Genomic DNA, 21,061 nt, shown 5'->3' with positions numbered 1-21,061 from the left:
ATGTTGTTTTCATCCAACCCTGCTCCTCTGCACGCTGCACGCTGCAAACTGCCCCCCCCCCCCCCCCCCCCCCCCCCCCCCCCCCCCCCCCCCCCCCCCACCGAGGAGGGACATCAGTAAACAAACTCTCCGCAGTTCCGGACAACAAAGGCGCAGCAGAGCGTGCAGCACTTTCACTTGCAGCTGCGCGATGGGCCGGTCCCACAGTCACCTGTTGCTTCAAGCTGCAATAACGGGCTCAAACAGCCTGGAAACAAGCAAAGGCGAATACAAAATAATCTCCTTTATTTTGTTTATATTTCAAAGTGTTTGTTTGAACCTAAAAGCCCCCAATCTCAGTTAATCTGCTCACTTTCCTATACTGAAAAGCTTCAGCCCTCAGTTTTTTTCCACATGACCATATAGCTTGTTGTGAGTGGATCCCCTGAATCGGAGCTGCATTGTCCTCCCCAACAGCAGCCAGCACAGCCAGCCAAGCGTTTGACGTTATTAAATAATAAAGAGATTCTGATCTGCTAGCATTGTTGTGAAGGAAAAAGGGCCCAATTAGCATGTCGTTTATACCGCCATTATGGCTGTATTAACTCGAATTAGTTATAAGACAATGTGCATATTGACACTGGGATTTTTTGTGTGTGGCTATACCGATATAAATTAGTGATTGTAAGAGCAGTAACACGAGTGATGTTTTTTACAGTCTTATTAGACCTAGTCCTGGACATAACAAAACAAAATTAAGCTTTTTTAATTGAAAATAATAATTTCTCCCAAGCTAATCTCTTCAAGAAGCAGAATAGGCATATCAGAGGAATGAAAACTGATGCTTAATCAATACATTATCCGGTGTCATATTTTACACGTATACAACAAGACATAATACAGACCTCTATACAGGCCAATAACTTTTTTCAACTGGAATGTATATGGAAAAAAGTATTTTCAATAATTGTCTTCTTTTAGATCATTAAATGTTTAGGAACCCACATTTTAAACAAGCTAAATTAAGACATATAACATATTTAACACGCTATTCAATAAGCCACAATTAACAGATCAGTGACGATATAAAGAGTTGTTGATGAAAAAAAAGATCAGAAGACAATAAAGTATTCAGTTAATATGTTACAGCACTTTATGTCGAAAGTAGCTGCATGGAAAATAAAGCCTAACAAGTAGTTTTTATAACAAGCTTTTTATTGAAGCTGGTGCAGGTGGTGCTGAGTCAAACTAACCTAAACGTTTAATATATTTTGTTAATCATTTAACACAATATGTTTCTGTTTAATGGACTAACACCAGAAGGATCTGCTTGGAGTTGAAGTACAACTTGTATTGTATACCACTTTGTTGAAGCTAATCCCCTTCTGTCCGACACTGAGTTATAGTTAAATTAAAAACAAAAAAGGGACACAACTATCGGTTGTTTTTTTGTCAAGAGTTGTTGATCCGCTGCAAACCGAGCATTCCTTTAATGATGGGGCTCCATAAAGCTGTCAGCATCAATGAGCAGAAATGATAAACGGAGCTCGAGTCGCCGGTGACGTGGTGGGGGAGGAAGAGGGGAGGAGGAGGAAGGAGAAGAGAAAAAAAGTGGGGGGTGTCGCAGAGGCCTAGAGCCTCTGAGAATGCAGGCCGAAAACAGCGCGAGGCTGATGGCATGCTGGTCTGTGTCAGTGTGTGGTCCGATTCAATGGAAGTGTGTGTGTGTGTGTGTGTGTGTGTGTGTGTGTGTGTGTGTGTGTGTGTGCGTGTGTGTGTGCGCGCGCGCGTGCGCGCGCGTGCGTGTGTGGGAGAGAGATAGAGAGAGAGATAAAGAAAGAGAGCGAAAACCACCCGCTTTCCTTCCCTGCACCTGCGCTTGATCAGCAGGCTACTGGCTGCCATTCAGTCCCTCTGCGCTCCAAACCAACACTGACGCACACACACCAACACACGTACACACAGCTCTCTGCTCTGACAGTTTGCTATTCACTATTTGCTATTGCTAGTCTTTCTCTGAGAAAAAGCCAGATATATCAACAGTCTTTAAAAAATAAAACTTCCTGGTTGCAGAATGATACAAACTCCGTTGGACTCATAATAACAATTAACAAGTGTTCAATTGACTCAGCAGCAGTATGGGAAGGCACATTGCAATACTTTTCAGCCAAACAATTCTGACCTTTATTCATACAACGATCCTATTTCTTCTTCTACTGATTTGTTTCAGGATGATTGCAGGACGTGGGCGCCACCTGCGTGAACATGAAAAATATTGACTGCATGAAATACATGTCTGCAAGTTGTAAAACATACAACTAAATATATTTTTAAAATATGAATTTGTTTTTCATTGGAAGAGCTGTCAATCAATCAGTGGAAACATGTTGCAGTACTACAAACATAGGCTATTTGGGGAAGAGGTCAGTAATGGCAATGAATGGCGAAACATATTTGAAATATACTTTTTATTCTGTAGTTAGACTATTTTATGATTTATGATTGGTCTGATTAGCCTGCCCATTTATTTGCCATTAGGCTAATACTGTCAAGTTCAATCGGGCCTATACATTAATTTTCCTGATGACAATTGGATTACATGTCCACCACAGAAGAAACAATAAATTAAAGTAAACTAACCAACGGAAACACACATCAGGACCGAGCGCTTTGTTTGGGTGACGTCATGCCCCCTCCTCCTTATTATTTGCAACGTGGTGAAAAAGGAAAGTGGCTCTCGTGGGACAACAGGCCACTAAACTCGTTTTTGTGTGTGTGTGTGTGTGTGTGTGTGTGTGTGTGTGTGTGTGTGTGTGTGTGTGTGTGTGTGTGTGTGGTGTGTGTGTGTGTGTGTGTGTGGTGTGTGTGTGTGTGTGTGTGTGTGCGTGCGCGGGCGAGGGGGGTCATTTGACCTAATTGTAAAACTCGTATCATCTAAAAAACAAACATATATAGGAATAGTAAAACGGCCAGCATATGATAGACCGAAAACTGTGATCTCGCATTGTGGAAACATGATATTCATTCAAAAATACAAGTATCTAATGTGTTATTTAGTCTGAGGCCTTGTGGTTAATGACACACTGAAGGAGCGAGATCCTTAAGGACATGTTGTTTATTCTTTATTATAACAAGTAGAATAATAACTTTTTTTCGTGCCTCCAATAACAAGTAAAGTGTTACATCTACAAAATGTAACACTTCACATGTTGTGATAAAGGCCACTAAAAAAGAGCCCGAGGTCTATATACAGCGCACACACACGCGCCAGGTTATTATAGATAACATCTAGGCGTTTTTTTTAAAGATGGGGCAAAAAAAAGCAGAGGCTCGCGCTTACCACCTGTTGCAGTCCAAATATCCTCGAGCTGCGACAGCCAGACTCTGCACGCGAGCAACAGAAGGGGAGACGGGTGGATGGATGAACGGACGGATGGTTATATAAAGATGGATGGGTGGATGAATGGTGTGTGGGATGAAAGGATGTAGGGGAACACCTTGACCGGGCCTCACAGTTTAACCACACAAACACACCTGCTGATGTAAAATGAAAAGTGTTCTTTTAGTAGCAATCAGGAACATTATATGGCGTAAACATAGCCTAACTTTAATTTTAACTAGCCTAAGTATTATAAGGTTGGCTTCAGCCCCCGCATTATCACCGTATGAGGTGTAACATGTGAGACACTTGATTCCCTGTCTCACTGTCAGCTGCTGTGCTGTGCAGAGCCTTTATTTAATGTTAAACAGGAGCGCCATTGAGCTCCAAGCTCCTCTGAGATTAAATCACTTTTTGGAAAGCACAGGGCTAAATGCGGGCTAATATTTTTCTACTGCGATAACGCGATATCAGTGTTTTCAGAGTGAACATTTACCGTGTCCCACTTTGTGGCCTCACTCACACGGGAAGGGACTATTTTATCGTTAATATAAGGTTTTCACAATAAAATACAAACAGAGTGGACATTTAAAAGCATGGATGTGTTGCCAAAAATACTCCCAAATAAACTCCAGAGAGAAGGCATCAGTATCAAGCACAACATGATAACATGTGTGCCTATAACACGTTGGTTTTGTTTTTTAAAAGAAGCCCAGGCCTTAAACCCTGATTTTGAACATGCAATCTTTACAGGCGTTACAAATAATCCTCAGCTTTTTATGGGACTCCATAGGAAATACAAGTTAACCATCAAATGGCTACATAATGTATTCACTGCATTCAGAAAGCGTTTCCACCACATCAAAGGTGCTGCGCTCAGCCGGGAAAAAATAATCATTTTGCGGGGCCTCCGGGCCTGCAGGGGCCCGGTGTTGGTGGGAAAAAAAACGAGACTTTAATGCGTCCGACCTTTTAAAAACAACTGGTTTATCACCGGTGTGCTCGGCTATTACAACCAATTCAGCTGCTCGGATCAATAATTAATGGAGCAACCAACGATCCCCTGACCTCTTGAAGGTCCGGCTGAGAGAGACAGAGAGGGGGGGAGAGGATAAATACCGAGGGGCCTCTTCAAATATTCATCTGCCGGTTAATGTGAGCTCCACTCCCCCGGGACCCAGCCTGCAAGACACAACGGCCCTAATCTACCTCGCTGTGTACACACATTCTCTCTCACACACCAGATTTAAAACCGTTAGTTAAATTCAGGCAGTTAGCTCATCATGGATTATTATTATTATTATTATTATGGGGGAGGAGGGGTGGCTGGTAGATGCATGGGAACGTTTTGGAACCGGTTCCGTGTTTTTTCTAAGGCAGGAGGGGTTGTTGGTAATGATGAGTCCCGGTGAGCTTGAACCGTGAGAACCGGGGTTAACCGGAAACAGCAGGGCCCGTTTGATTAAACATTACATTAAAATGGGCTCACTCGAGACTTTATATGGAGCCATTACATGGCGGGTGAAAAAGCATCTCGCTGGTCCCGCTCGCCTGGCTCCTTTCAACAGGGCTCATCTTTCAATGTAGACCTAATTGAACATTTAGAGTGATAAGCTGATAAGTGATAAGCAGCTCCATTATTGTGAGTATTGCAAAAATAGTCCAAAAAGTATCACACCGACCTTATTAGTTAAACCAAACATCGAGAGGAACTGTAACAACATGAAACAGGCCTGAGCTCAAATGATTAGGTTGTTGTAAATACTCATAGATTGCTGTCACAGTTAAGTGTCGTTCAAATAAAAATCCACCAATGACAGAAATGCTGAAGACATGTACCAATCTATAATAACTGTAAATTAATTATGGAAATAAATATGTTTTTTATGCCCGTTTTTTAAATAACCTTATTAGTTCTCAATCAGTCTCCTGTCCCAAAAGCAGGCCAATATATTGATACACAATAATACATAGGCTAATGTAATACATTCATTAAAAATAAAATGTAGAAATGTAGCCTGGGCCTCAACAGTCATTATTATTGGTGATTATATTTTTTTGTTTAAAAAAGGATAGATGACATTATTTCGGAATGTTGTTTGAATTTTGGCCGACTTTTTTAATGAAACAGGCAACACACCGTGACTTGGACCCTCCGCAGGCACTAGAAAATAGAAACCATGACGCCCAGTTATTTGAACAGTGGAGTTAAAAAGAAGCAATGATAACCCCCCCAAATCTTTTTTTTCTAGCCTAGATATTGTACTTTATATTCATGAAGATGTAAAGAGTCAGTGTTACAGTTACAGGAATTAATTAACATCAGCAGAAAGACAGAAAAGCTCCACAGACAGAGGACAATTGAAACAAAATACGAAAGAGAAATAAAATCAAAACTCAAACAATTTCAAGTATCCAAATTTCCAAAATTTATTCATTTCAAACTGCATATTGAAAAAAAAATATACTCAGCTGAAATTGTAACTGTTATAAGCATGGTATTAGTTCCAGTATATACATGGAATGGTTGGCTTCTGCGTACAGGCCACCATTTTTAAAATACAACTACGGGAATGGATTTTTGAAATAAAAACTTAAAATATCACAGTAAATATACAGAAATTGTACAACTCAATTAGAAAATAAAGAGCACAAGCGTCATACCTCTAACAGATGAAAAGTGGGAGACGGAGATATAAATTAACAACCTATATTTTAAGTTGTATGAGAAAAAAAAAGTGTCTTAACATTTTTTAAGAAATTAAAATGTTAAGTAGTATTGACCTTAAATGAAAAAAACAGTACCTGCTTCGTTTTATGTCCCTTTTCTTCCCAATGTTTCCTGTATAAAGGAGCATAACTGATCACTCCCATATAATTCCAGTTCTGCCATCTTCACTTTTAATATTTTCTGCAGAACCGGCGTTGCTTTATATATATAGAAAAAAAGAAAAAAAGAAATTGCAACCTCTTGCAGTTTAACAAACAATTTAATCTGATTGTAATGTTTCTTTGATAAATACTGTACAAAAAGGTGATTGCAATAATAAAACATTTGATTGCGACTCCCACTTTCTAGTCTTCCAAACTTCATCCACCAGTGACCAGGGGATCTCCTACCGTTCCTCTAGAGCTTCCTTAGAATAAAATGAAAGAAAAAAAGAGTCGTGTGTCCTTTTCCTGGAGACTTCTATACAACTTTTCCCACCCCGAATTTTTTCTGTACAAAAATAGTCCAACGTTAATAGTCCACAGTTTATCTTATAAAAGTTCATTTTTTCTCTCTTTCTCTCTCTGTGTGTCTCTTACATGTGTGTTAAGGGCAGCGTGCCGTTGATCGTCGTCCCGGGCACGGTGCTCTGGTAGTGGCCGGACATGTGTAGCCTGGTCTGGGCGTTCTGCTCGCTGACATCCGCCCCGGGCAGGTACATGCTGATCATGTCCCTCAGATCCCCGCTTTGGCAGCCCGGGCCGGCCCGGTGGGACGACGAAGTGACGACGGGAGGGCTGGAGCTGCTTGACTCGGACTTCACCACCGAGGAGGGACCCATGGACCCCAGGGCGGTCATCCCAGGCGTGCTTTGCTGGGAATAGGACATGGAGTATGTCGGGGAGCCGTTCATGTAGCCCTGGGAGCCTGTCATGCTGTTGTACTGCAGCGCACTCATGTCGTAGCGGTGCATGGACTGCATCTGGCTCGGGTTGTGCGCGTTCAGACCCGGGTGCTGGTAGCTCAGCTGGTCCTGCATCATGCCGTAGCCCCCGTTGGTCCAGCCGTTCATGTGTGCTGCGTAGCTGTCCATCCGCTGGTTCACCCCACCGCCTAGCCCACCCCCCACACCGACCCCAGATCCCATCCCGTTTCCTCCCGGAGCCAGCAGCCCACCGGGCAAGGTGTACTTGTCCTTCTTCATGAGGGTCTTGGTTTTCCGCCGGGGCCGGTATTTGTAATCCGGATGCTCCTTCATGTGCAGGGCCCTCAGCCTCTTGGCTTCGTCGATGAAAGGTCTCTTCTCGCTCTCGGACAGAAGTTTCCACTCGGCGCCCAGCCTCTTGCTTATCTCCGAGTTGTGCATTTTGGGGTTTTCTTGCGCCATCTTCCTCCTCTGGCCCCGGGACCACACCATGAACGCGTTCATGGGTCTCTTGACCCGCTCCGGACTGTTTTTCTGGTTGGGTCCGTTTCCGGACGTGTTGTTTCCCGGGCCCCCCGTGTTGGTTTGGGGAGCAGGGGGCTTCAGTTCAGTCTCCATCATGTTATACATCAGGAACAGCTTTTAGTTGGACCTCCCGAGAGGGGGGAGAATTTAAAAATAAAAACACACAGAGACAAACTCCACAAGCCAGAGGCAGGGCAGTGGGGAGCGCAGTGCTGCTGCTAAAAGTTACCTGTCGATTCTGCTCTGCAACTTTTTCTCTGGAAAAAAAACAACAAGCCGCGTCTCATCTACACTCTCTTCTCCTCTCGGTGAGTGTGGCTGAGTGTGTGTGGGAAAGAGCCTTCTCCCAATAGGTCCCGGCTATGTTGTGTCCACAAAACTTCTCCTGTCGCCTCTCCGAGAAAGCATCAACAAACTGTACTTTTCGCCTGTGTCCGCCTGAGCCTTGTCAACTCCAGATAGTTTTTGAACAAGTTAATAGACAACCATTCATGTGACGGGGCTGTCAGAGAATAAATGGCTTCGACCTGGCCAATCAGAGCGGGCCTGCTCCCCTGACACACCAATGGGAGGCATTAATTAGCATAAATGGGCGGGGCTGCTCTGCCCGAGACACACGCACACTCAGGCTGCCCATATGAGCCAATATAAAGTATTTACTATTTCCAGGCTTATGGAGATATTTCTATGGAAATATATGCACACTGGCAGTTATATTAATACGGAGAAAGAGGAAGTTGGAACACATATTTCTGGCTGTTTAGAAAAATCGTTTTGCAAACATTTACAAGTAAAATACTACTTTCCTAATAAACACACAACATATGTCAAAAATGGTCTAAGATATAAATCGAAAAATTAATGTTTTTGGTTGTTTTCTTATTAACATTTGCAGCATCCAAATCTAATCTAAAGTGCAAAGGGTCATTTGTAATACAGTATGAACAAAATAAATAACAACTATTAAATAAATTAATCAAATGTTGACATTAATGGTGTCAGTATCATCTTATCTTGGACAGCATTGTTCTGACATTAAGTCCTGGCCCGTGACACTTCTGTTGTTCAGAATCAAAAAGTCACTAATGCCCCCACTTACCGGCCCAATAACATAACAACACTTAAATAAACTTAACTCAAAGCGTTGAATATACTGGTGTGTGTGTGTGTGTGTGTGTGTGTGTGTGTGTGTGTGTGTGTGTGTGTGTGTGTGTGTGTGTGTGTGTGTGTGTGTGTGTGTGTGTGTGTGTGAGAGAGAGAGAGAGGGGGGGGGGGGGGGGAAGCCACGGCTGGTTTTAGCGTTGAAAAGAGGAAAGGTAATCCAAGATGTTTCCCCCAGCCCTTTGTTTAGTGAAGTTGAATGCCAACACACAGAAGGCAGACGGGCTCATCTCAGCACAAATAAGCGGTTTTTGTTTGGGATGTTGTCGCTACATCTGTCCGGACAAAGACCCAACTCCACTCCACTTCCACTGCCACAGTGCTGCTGTTGTTGTTGGTGCTTTGTAGTGGGGTGGGGGGGGGGGGGGGGGGGGGACGTCCTACCGGGGACACGAAGGGAGGAGAAATAAAGGTGAGGAATATTTTAAGATAAAGTGTGTTTGCACAAAAGGCACAGCTCATTCATATCAGCCTGAACAAGCGTGTCAGCCAATTAGTGTGAATGAAAAGCGGCCTCCACCTGCTTCACTTTATTCCAGATCAAACCGAACACACTGCGATTACTATGACAGAAAACCAATATCTTCGTGTTTAAAGCGAAATGATTCACTCATATAGTTTTAATATCCAAAAACGACTAAAGTTATGTTTTACGGTTGGAAGTGTGGGTGCCACTTGTTTTGCTTCTGCTGAATCTCCATCCTAAAGACAAGACTGTGGGACACTAGTGCCGCCTACTGGACAGAGAGGGAACTGCAAGCAACTGCAAATGCTCAGACAGGCTTCTCCTCACAGCAAAAGGGAAGCTTGTTTTTAGAGTTCGGTTAATTTTTTATAGTAAATAGCATGCATTTTTATTTTAACACGTAGGCTATATATTATTATCCAGCAACAGTTGAAAATAACAGACAGGCACACGGTGTATTCAGTCACAACACAGCCTGTCTGCAAATCAGACAACCCCAATAATTAAAGGTAGATCAAGTACATACACCTGAAATAATTTGATTTAAATGCGTGTCTCTAGATTAAATCATAATTGAAAGTGAATGGATCAAGCCTTATTATTTTTGTTTTAGTCATTTGATAATACATGGAGGAGAGGAGCCCCCGTGCTCTCATTATGCCGGCCCCGGCCACCTTACATAAGATTCATCTTGTGCTTAATAGGCTGCGAGAGGCGACACATGCAGCTCGGGCCATTATAATGCAAGGTTGAAATGGGGCGCTCGGCTGCTATCTGCATCTGAGTGTGTTCCCCGCTACCTCTAATCTGCTTATGATAATAAAGGAACAGCGGGGCCCTGCAGCTCTCTGAAAGCAGGCCCCATCCAGCCGGGAATGGCCCTGCATCCACAATCATCCTGAATTAAAGCCGTTGTTAGACAAAAAAACTGTAGAAACTAGCAGGGCGGCTCCCTCGGACCACTTGTAAGCCCCCCGCGATACACCAGGTTGGGATGGATACAGCAAATACAGCAGGCACCCCACGCTGTGATATCAACATACTGCATGGTTTCACCAATTTAGATGATTTTAGGATCACTGCAAAAACAAGCAAACAAAAAAGAGCAACAATATAACTGGAAAATATTCTAGCAACTGCGCAAAGAGGATGTCAACTCATACAAAGCTATGGCATAATGCTTTTGTAACTAATACAATGCAAATACAAGCTTACACGTGACACAATTAAAAGTAGTTATTATGTTGAAGATTTGAATATATTTGAATTATTATTGTAGGCCTATGGCAATGAGAGGTACAGATTTCAGGTGAAATGGAAATAAACTTGTCTCTTCTTTCCACTAGGGGCCGTAACAGGGGCTGGGATGCAGCCGAGAAAATACTTCATGAAATCATTAATACATCCTGCTCGGAGATAATTGTGGAAAATATAAATAACGTAGAGCTTGTTTTCCTTTTATTTTTTAGATAAACATAGGAATCCAATTGTTTTGAATTTTGAAGACACGAGTTTATTGCTCAAATTATGGTTTATCTCATAATTTTACTATTTCTTGCAAATATATATGACATGATATATTTATGATATTTAAGTCGACGACAAACTTAAAATAGTTAGCATTTTATGCAGTATTTGTCAGGTTGCAACTTTGACAACATTTCGTTTAAGGCCATATGCAATTAAAATATAGGCTAAAGCAAGAAAATAAAAATATTAATAATATAAGTAAAATATTAAGCATATTAAGCGGAGAAAAATAAAACATTTGTAATCTCCTAATAAAAGGTAACCGATTTTAGAAATAACAATCCAAAGTTCTGTATAATTTGTAATTAAACCAGCATTTGTTTGCCGTTGTATATAATACATATTCAAAGGGGAAAACATATAACCATAATTATTATATATAACGTCAAGGATATAAATACAATATTTATTCTGTGCATGTTGAGTAAAGCAAAGCGGCCAACAACTCAGACAGTCAGTGAAGCTCATGATGCCATGCGGTGTCATTCCACAACACTGCATGGTTTACACACACCCCGACTCAACACGCACACACAAACACACGCACACACAAACGGCTTCTCCTCTCCACTGCACTCCAACTTACTGCCAGTTTGGGAGTTGTCCTCCTCTCGTCTTGATTGGCAGACATTAAACAAGATGCCGTTCCTCTCAACCTCCTCCATAACTCCCTCGCGCTTCCCCCGGTGAGGAAGCCTACTCGTGCCCGGCACAGAGCTCCCAACGCCGGCCGCGAAATCTCAAAACGGCGCCCTCCGCAAGTTCCCCCATCCCCGGTAGTCCGCGCTGTTTCTATCCGGCAGCCGGCTCGCTATGTCCGCCGTGTAGCCCCGCTGTCTGTCTGGAGCTGCGCTGTCTTCTTTCCGCGAGCCCTGCAACAAGAAAAGCCGTTTATGGCGACACACAATGTGAAAAGGGGGCCGATTTAAAAAGGAGAAGAATGCAAGCAAGAACAACAAAAGTCAGTTATAGCAAAGTCTATGCCTCTCCTCTCCTATCTTCCACCCCCTAGCTTAGCCCACATAATGAGCAGGAAAAAGCTTTATATTTTGTTCACTGGGTATTCACAGATAATTTGAAGCCATTGTTTCTGCCACAGATGGTTCTTTTAATACAATAACGGTGCTCTTTGTGAATAGCAAGCCCACAATAAAAATCTAAAGCGTCCTCCTGAATAACCATTTTGTTCTCTCTTGTATAGGCCGAACAAAAGCTCCAGTGAGGTAATGGCCTGCCTTATTGAAAGCCTCAGAATGGGGATTTGATAAAGATTTTTTTCGCTCCATTTTTCCTTTTGCACAAAGTACATGGCAATGTCAAAGAGAAACTGACACGGCATGAAAAGGAAACATCTCGAAAAAGTGCATGCTGTTGAAGCTTGAAACGATTATTATTATTATTGTCATTATGAAGCTATAATTATTATTCTGCTATTGTTTACATTTCTTAACTTTGTGCAAAAAGTCAGAGGTGAGGGGTTGTTTTCGGGGTGCTGCAGCAGAGCAGGTCCGGTGCAGGCGTGTTATGGATTTTACAATGGAGCTTAAATCCAGAATACATTAGCCTCCAAAGGTCTGCTGTGGATTTGGCACAGCCTCATAATTTTTGCATAGGGTGAGTCAAGTTGTGCTTGATAGAATTAAGCATTCAGGGCGCATACCCCTGGTGTCTTGCAGAAAACTCCCTTTTCACTATAATGGCCCAGAAAATATTGCATGCCCTTAAAGCGTTGATAAGGCACAGTGAAATGTCATAAATGCATGGTTGTTAATAAGGAGGGAAAGCAGGTAGCCGTAACCCGCTAAGGTGGAGATGCACGCCTGCAGGTGTGTGTAGTCAACATGTCATAGCTCCCTCCACCAGGATGGATCCTGCAGCCGCGTGCAGGCCACCTCGATGCCCACGGTTGATGTCATTTGTAATTAACTCATGGCTAATCAATAAAGCGTTTAACAGAAAGCACAATGGACTCACAGGGGATGATCCCAAGCCAAACATATTGGATGTCACTGATCGTTATAAGGTGAGGACACCCTGTCTATCAAAGGGGTGGAGGGAGGTTGTGGGGGATGCAGCAGGAGGAGATAGGGGCACTAGATGAGGGGATGAGGGGTGAGGAGGAGAGAGGAATGAGTGGAGGGAAAGGAGAGGGGATACAAGGGGGGGGATAATGGAGGACAGAAGAGGTGAGAAGTGTGTAAAGAATCTATTTCAAAACATTGATAGACACACACAACCAGTTTCCTTCTACGCACACACTAGCCTGCTCATCCTTCAACCAATCACATTTTATAAAGTTTTCACGTACAATGAATTAATACTAAGGCCTCATATTGTATACTGCGTCACCATAGATTTGGAATTATTCTTTACTCAGTTCATATGAGAAAAATGTCCACACTGATAAAAAGTTGCTGGAGTTTCAGTCGTACAGCACCATCGGCATCTTTCTGTTTGTGTGCCGGCAAATTAAATCAGTTCCTCTCTATAAAATAAGGAAAACACAACATGATCGGCATTCCATGTTCCTCTTTTGACGCTATCTACTGTGACCATTGGTTTCAATAAGTCATTTTATAGTAATCAGGATTGTTTCCCGAAAACAAATAGCTTCATTATTTATTTTATTTGCATTACAAACGGACTAAGTGATGCATTTAACATTTCTAGAATAGTGGTTTTCCGCAGAACAAGGCACGGTAGCTGAACACAAACAACAGACAGCTAGAGAGCTCAGTGGACTCTATATGCATCCACAACATACCAAAGCTGAGGGGAATATTTCTGAAAAACACTTGGGTTAACAGAAGAGGAAAGGGAAAAGCAGCAGAATCAGCGTCACAGGAAGATTTACAGACTCAGAGAAAAAACTGAAAGAGGGGGATCAGTGCTCTCAGTGTGAATAGGCTTAGCAGTAGAAGTAATATGACTTTGGCTCTTTATCTGATCAATCTGTGCCATATATTCTAAATCACACACACACACACACCACTCCTATTAGAGAGCGAGAGCCCTTTTAATTATAAACGCATCTACAGAGGCTGAATGTGAGCGCATGAGTCCAGTGGCACCATGAGAGCCTTTAGAAACATCATCACTGAATGCTAATGCCTTTCACATTGAATCTGTCTATTGACATGTGCACACACAATACACACATATGCATACACACTCCATATGCATGAGTGTGGACACATTTGCTGCGTCTGTTTTGTGTGTTTTTCTCGCACCTTGGCCTGATGGGAGAGCCACAGTGGGCTCCCTTTGTGTGTCGGCATAGTTTCGCGCGTGTGTGTGTGTGTGTTATACAGACACATCGACACAGTAATCAGTGAAAAATGGGAGCCCTATTGAGGGAGATATGGCAAACCAACTGTCAATCATGTCACACCTCACAGCCATCATTAACACTGCTATACTTGCCCTTGAGTAGAAAACAGTAATATTGTTGAATGGCTAGAAATATTATATCAGCAAATACGGAAAGTTAAATAGTTTAAATCTAGAGTTGATCATTATAAAAGTTGATGTAATAATATTCTACAGCCACTCTTTTCTGTTTCAAAAAGTGTTTTATTTGTTCCTTGTATTTGTCAAAAATATGTCTTGCTGATTAAGTTCAACTGAGACCAAATACCATCATCACCAAAAACAAAAATGAGTCTCATTCTTAAAGGCTTAATTTTCCTCTATGAATTTAAACAGTCATTTTTCAGAGCTTTCTGGAGAAAAAAAACATCTGCTATCGATACATCTGCAGAAGATGGCCTCTTGTCATATTTAAGACTGCACAGACCGGACAGAATGTAACAAACTAGAGGCCAACTTTCCGTAATCACTTTCCTATTTATACTCCTCTTCTTGTCAGAATACGGAAAGACAGACAATTTGGCGGTATCAACACCGACCGTCCTACTCTTCGATATGTTGGAATGTCTAGCTTCGATTTTGCTTTACAAGCTTTAGTGTTGAAGGACACATTTTCAGGAAAAGAAAAAAGTTGTGTGGACAACATTTGCGTATGTTAACAGCAAACTGCTGTAGTATGTACATGGCAGGAATCAGAAAGGTGCAGGACAGATGCTGTAGTCCTGCAGCTGTTTGTTCAGGAACCAAACACACACACAACACACACACACACACACTCACACAACACAACACACACACACACACACACACACACACACACACACACACACACACACCACACACACACACACACACACACACACACACACACACACACACACACACACACACACACACACACACACACACACTCTCACACACACACACACACACACACACACACACACACACACACACATCACACACACTACACACACACACACACACACACACACACACACACACACACACACACACACACACAAACACACACACAGCTGTCAGATATTTAAAGAACCACACACTTCACTGGAATGTCATTAATGAAGAATGCAGCATAACCAATTTAAACAGTGAAGATACAGACAGTGTGCCACCATGTTTTTCAGGTATGGTTCATGGTAATAGATGAATGTGATTATTATGTCTGGACTTTAAGCTTTAATGTGAGTAAGTTCAGGAAAGCTGAAACAAATTCAACTCTAAAAGAGGCTCTAAGGATAGATATTACATTGCACTTCAACTCACAACAGAAAGATAACTACATTCGCTCATAAAGACAAAGTGCTGGTGCATTAGTTTGTAATAGGCCAAACCAAACAGCACGTTTTTGTGTTAGGTTTAATAGCCGTGCAAAGACATTTACGGTCTCCTATTGACTTTTTCCACTGAGAATATTAGCATGCGTGATGTCAACTTGAGCGTTTTTTATAGCGTAAAATATAATGTTGGTGATTTCTTTTTTTAAAAACTCACAAATAGCAGAGAAATGTTTTATGATGAAATTATAATGATGTATTTAGTGAACTAAACTGCTATCATTTCAATCCTGGACATTTTGCTTTTCTATAAAGCTGCAGCTGAACAGTAGCATGGTAAAGAAGCACAAATGATCTCTTAATAATCCAGCCGCAGAAACAACTGTTCTTTGGTCTGATGAAGACTTGTTTGGAGATGGCATTGAAGCACCACAGAGAGTGTTAACACATTTACCCCAGGTACATATATAATGCACATGTCGTCAATAAAATACATTTGTATATTCCACCCTTATGTGCTAAGACTTCTGTGTAGCTTTTTTTTTCATACTTCTTTCATACTTAGTTCATATATTATGGTTTCTGCACTTATCGTAAGTCGCTTTGGACAAAAGCTTGTAATGATATGTAATGTAATATAATGTACCATAGGGATAAACCAAAATGCCAATTAAAACGTCAGAAATCCAAACATTTAGTGGATAGACATTTAGATTAAAGATTAGACAGGACATTAGCATGATGGATAAGTAAATGCAGTCGGGTGTAAGATTAAATTTAATATCTAGATGATGACATTTAAGGATAGTATTTGCAATCTTTAAATACTTGATTATTGGGTTAACTTGCAACGTTTAGGCCACATCATGACAACCAAACCAAAATCGTTGACTGAAGGTTGCTAATGGTTTACTATTTGACTAACTACTGTACATGTCCTACATTATAAACCAACACACCGGATTATTTTATCATTAGAATGATCAAATACTGGATGAAAACACAGAAAGCCTGGTCATCAGATCAGCTACATTTTCAGTGACATCATATTAAAATGACAAATTGTATAGTTAGCTAACCCATTTGATTGGATTGGATTTGCATTTCATTTGAGTGACAGCTAATAATGATCAAAACCAATAATAAGAGTGACGAGCATCAGGAAATGTGATGCATGGCTGTAATGATATTTGTATTTTAGTGCAGAATTAACCCAAAAACATCTAATCAAAACATCAGATCAGCCCGATGAAGGAGCCTGCTTTAATATATCTCATTCACTGGGCTGATGGATGGTTATTTATGAGTATTAACAAGTCAGATTAGCAGGATGTCTCAAAGGACAACTCTCGTCAGTTGAGTGAAAATGTTCCTGCTGAGCCCGTTACAAGCAGCTGCATCTGGCTCAATGAAAAGAGCAGAACATGAAAACATCGGTATCTGGTTTTAAGCCATCTTTACATGAGAAGAAGAACTAAATGATCTGACAGACTGACAGTCACTTCAAAACATATACCATGCACAACACACAGCTACTTTAAGTTTGTGGAGATATGTAGAAATACTTAAGTGGCGGTGGTTTTTTCCAAGGTTTTGAGACCTCAATGTAGCAATTTGTGCCTTGACCCCAATACAATACACTACAGGGGATTCTTTAGGAACATGTTGCTGATCGATTATTGCCTATTTTCAACACATCAGCCACGTCGTACCTTTGGCATATTCTTAAAAAGAAGCCAAACCATATATCACTTTCAACTACTTAAACAACAAATTCCAAACCCAATTATCTCAAATTCAAGGACCTACAGTACATAGATGGCACAACTATGGATCAAGACATGGATCATGGTTGATGACCAACTTCCCTTTTTTAAGGCAGCAGAGACTTAACACAAAGACATCACTGTGGGAGTCATTAAAGCCAGCGGAACGCAACCTATTTACGGAAAATGAGCAAAACAAATCTAAATAACTTCATTTTCTTTCTTTCAAAAACGTATGAATTCAGGCGCTTTTGATGTCTGTTGTCCATTTTCCAAACATTTGAAGCCCTCAATTTGACAAACGTTCAAGGATTAAAAGGACCTGAACCATGATATACATTGAATCCAAACCAAAGTACTTGATTTTATTTTTATGGACTCTTAAATGTAGTTTTAGAAAGTTTTGAGCACCAAATTGGAAGTTGGATTTTCATTGAATTGGGGAGGTGCCAGAGTGTATTATGTAATTTAAATATACAGCTGGGTCAAATTGTTATTCTTTATCCATTTCTGCTCCTTTTCTCCTTCACTTTTTTACTGTGGAGCTTCCACACTCAGTAATTTACACTTGCTTCATACAGACACACACACAAACAAACACACGCTACAGAGATATTACACATGTATACATACACGATATTTCACACTCACTCCATCATACACTCATCTCTCCCCTCTCTCATCTCTCTCCCAGCCACCGCTGGTTTTGTTTACAGGCCAATTTGAATGAGAATGAATCTCTCTTGCATTTTTCTAGAAAGCGGTCTAATCCACGCAGGCTGCTGCGAGGCCCCGGCCCTTTGTTTGGGATTACTGCAGCTTAGCGCTAGCTAACAATGAGGAGATGAGAAGCTCACCTCATCGCCGCTAATGAAGTGTGGAAAGTCATTTAGCTGCTAGCTAGCTGCTACCGAGCCGAGATGATACCTTCACACACACCTGCACACACAGATACACACACATGTGTATTAGTACACACGTGAGTGAGGACACTGACTGATGACATTCATTTGTGAACTTCTTATCCCACAAAGTTACAGAATGAATTTAAGAGTTACCCTAAAATGTCCTCTAAAGTAACTTCTCAAAGATTGAAAAAGTATATTTTTGCAGAGTGAACAACAGTGTCGCATTATCAGTATTGTTTTTGTTTTTAAAACACTGTTTGAAGCTATCTTTCACTTTATCATTAGTTTTTGTTACAGCTTCAAAAAAGCTCTTAAATCTCTGCCGTATCAATTTCAGTATCAATATGTTGGTACAACTTTTAGAGATTGTTAAACTGGTTCAAAAGTGATTAAAAACTGTAATTGCAGGTTTAAATAAAGTGCTGTACTGTAGATACGAACATGAGAAAAACAAAAAATAGTATGGCTTGCCAAAGCATTTTTGGGGATGAAGGAGTAAAAAAGTGATCAATTACATCAACAATTATAAAACTCATATTAGTGTGTTCAATTAGATAAGTCTTTGATAAAAACGAAGTCTGCAGCTTTCGCTACTACTTCTATGGCTATGTTTAGACCATGTTAAATTGAACCTGGCTGAGCTTTTTGGTGCAACAATGTAAGTGACAGACTTTGTGACTTTAACAGTGTTACTCTATCTAGTGTTTTACAAAGGGGATTTAGGGACTGCCCACTTAAAATGTTAGACACCTGATTGATAGAGGGTACTCTTGAAATAAACGTGCAAGTGTCAATACAAATAAAAAAGATGTTTCTTCTCGGGTAGAGAAAAAAAAAAACTCCCATTGGTGTTCATACTGACTGGTCTGTATGTGGGGGAGAATATAAGCCACGGTCACCGGGGTAAAGAGGCACTAGGCAACAGGAAGAGCAGGAAGATTTAAGCTGGCAGAGACACACACAGATAGCCCTGGTCCACACTGAGAGTATGTTGGCGTGTCTTCTGACAGCGACTGAGCCTGGCATCTGATTAGCAAGGACTGAGGAGAGGAGAGCATTTTGATGTTTATCCAGGACCAGGGATGATCATGGCAGGTTCAGACCTCTGCGATGCTTGGATGGTTAGCAAGGGAATGCTACTGCTTTGGTAATGAACCAGGACATTCCCCTGGCTTTAACACACACACGGTGAACACACACGGTGAACACACACTGACAATGTGCACACAAGAACATACACGGAAGACGACAACAAAGAGAAGTGTCAGGTCGGATGCTGACAAATGTAATCAGGATTATTTCATCCAGTGGCTGAGTTTATCGCATTGCTTAGCCTCAACAATCATCTTTGCTAACCTTGCTGTCATTGTCACATCATACCTGTGAGTAGGAGTAGTATTTGGGCCAAACGTTAATCACAAGCAAACCCTGACAAGCAAAAATAAAACTGCAGACAACAAAAATAATTGAAGATAAAAACGTTACTCTGCGTATTTGCACTAACCCTCTAACATGCAGTCAAAACACCACCAGTGAGCTGTAAGCTTTAGCTGGCTGTTTACTGTCCCAGTATGGTGTCAGATGTACTACAGGACATCACCTTGAGAAATGTACGCTCCTTACAAACACGTAAATATTTGAGGACTGTTCTGCTCCGCCTTTTCATGGTCTTTTTAGCAGCTGATAAAAGTAAAATAGCAATGTCTCCTCTATTCCAGAAACAGATCCCTTTTAAAGACATGTGTGACTGTGGCAATGTCACAGTCACACATGTTCCATTAATCTGATGATGTTATCTTTCATATAATCACAATCAACATCATATCCATAATATAAACTACTCTTAAAGAACACTGGTGAGCAGAGTTATGTTGAGCGAAGTCAGATGTCAGATCCATGGGAAGAATTGCAAACTGGTTTGTTATGAAGGATTTAAAGATGCTATCATGATGATTAAAAGGGAACACTCCACAAGGAACATTTTTAAATGTTTCATGTTTTTTCATTTAAATCACTTTGTTCTGATATTAAGTTAGTTAGTAGTCACCTTCATATCAGCGTAGGTAAATACTGTATTGTCCATCATCCCTTTAGTCTCCACAAGCCTAGTTAAGGGCTCTATTTATGTTCTGGTACAAGAGACTCATGATAGGCTTTCAATGATAGTGCCACTGATGTACTCAGCTGTTGATGTCTGAGTTCATAACGGGGCTCATGTTTCCTTAAAGCAATATATGGTATGATGGTGTGGAAAACTTGGGGTGTATAGGCTAGGTTCCTGATTTAGTGGGAATGTGTGCTTTTTTTGCAACACCCTGCTAAATGTGCTCTCACACACAGCGAGTTGTTTCAGTCTGCAGCATTTCCAACAGGCTACAGAATGTCCAACACTCAGAAGCACAGAGTCAACAAGCTGTAAAGTGAAGAAGTCATAAATGTTAAGTGTTTATCTTCAGGCTGAGAAACCTAGCACCTCACTGATAATGTGTGTGTGTTTCAGGAAGGCCTCAAACCCTGTGGTCGGAGCGAGTCATGACTAAATTCTCCCTGAACGCGCACACACACACACACACACACACACACACACACACACACACACACACACACACACACACACACACACACACACACACACACACACACACACACACACACACACACACACACACACACACACACACACACACACACACACACACTCACACACACACACACACACACACACACACACACACACACACACACACACACACACACACACACACACATCTCCTATTTAAACAGTACCTGTTGAATTTCACAACCAGCTCATAAAGGACGCAGCAATGCATTGAGGTCCGCGGGAAAATAAATCAAGTCTGTTTGCGTAACTTGGTGTGTGTTAGTGTGCATGTGTGTGAAAAGTAAAGAAAGCACGACACATTCACATAATGTCATGGCAAACCCAAGGAGCAAGTGCCTTTTTTTTTTTCCAGAGATACAATTCACATCTAGTATTGTCAGTTGGATTTAGAAGGCTGTTTACATCCATTGGCTTGTGTGTGC

At 41.3% G+C, this 21,061-nt stretch overlaps 1 protein-coding gene and 1 long non-coding RNA gene across 3 annotated transcripts in view; both read right to left on the bottom strand.

Moving 5' to 3' along the window:
- LOC117542314 overlaps nt 1-21,061 on the bottom strand; it is a 154,070-nt gene that overhangs the window by 36,287 nt on the left and 96,722 nt on the right. For both annotated transcript variants that reach the window (XR_004568411.1, XR_004568410.1), the window contains exon 3: nt 11,262-11,547. This is a non-coding gene — a long non-coding RNA (uncharacterized LOC117542314). The remainder of the gene's footprint in view (nt 1-11,261; nt 11,548-21,061) is intronic.
- On the bottom strand, nt 5,764-8,713 carry sox2 (SRY-box transcription factor 2). Its single transcript, XM_034209907.1, has one exon. It carries the CDS (start codon nt 7,621-7,623, stop codon nt 6,664-6,666), a length of 960 nt encoding a protein of 319 aa, XP_034065798.1. The 5' UTR covers nt 7,624-8,713; the 3' UTR covers nt 5,764-6,663.

Source organism: Gymnodraco acuticeps, unplaced genomic scaffold (genome assembly GCF_902827175.1).
Source record: "Gymnodraco acuticeps unplaced genomic scaffold, fGymAcu1.1, whole genome shotgun sequence".
Taxonomy (NCBI): Eukaryota; Metazoa; Chordata; class Actinopteri; order Perciformes; family Bathydraconidae; genus Gymnodraco; species Gymnodraco acuticeps.
The sequence above is the reverse complement of the archived record's forward strand: the minus strand, read 5'-3'. Positions and strand labels throughout refer to the sequence as shown.

What these genes read in the sequence shown, in the direction of transcription:
- sox2 (XM_034209907.1), bottom strand. Translation starts at nt 7,623, where the DNA reads ATGTATAACATGATGGAGACTGAACTGAAGCCCCCTGCTCCCCAAACC.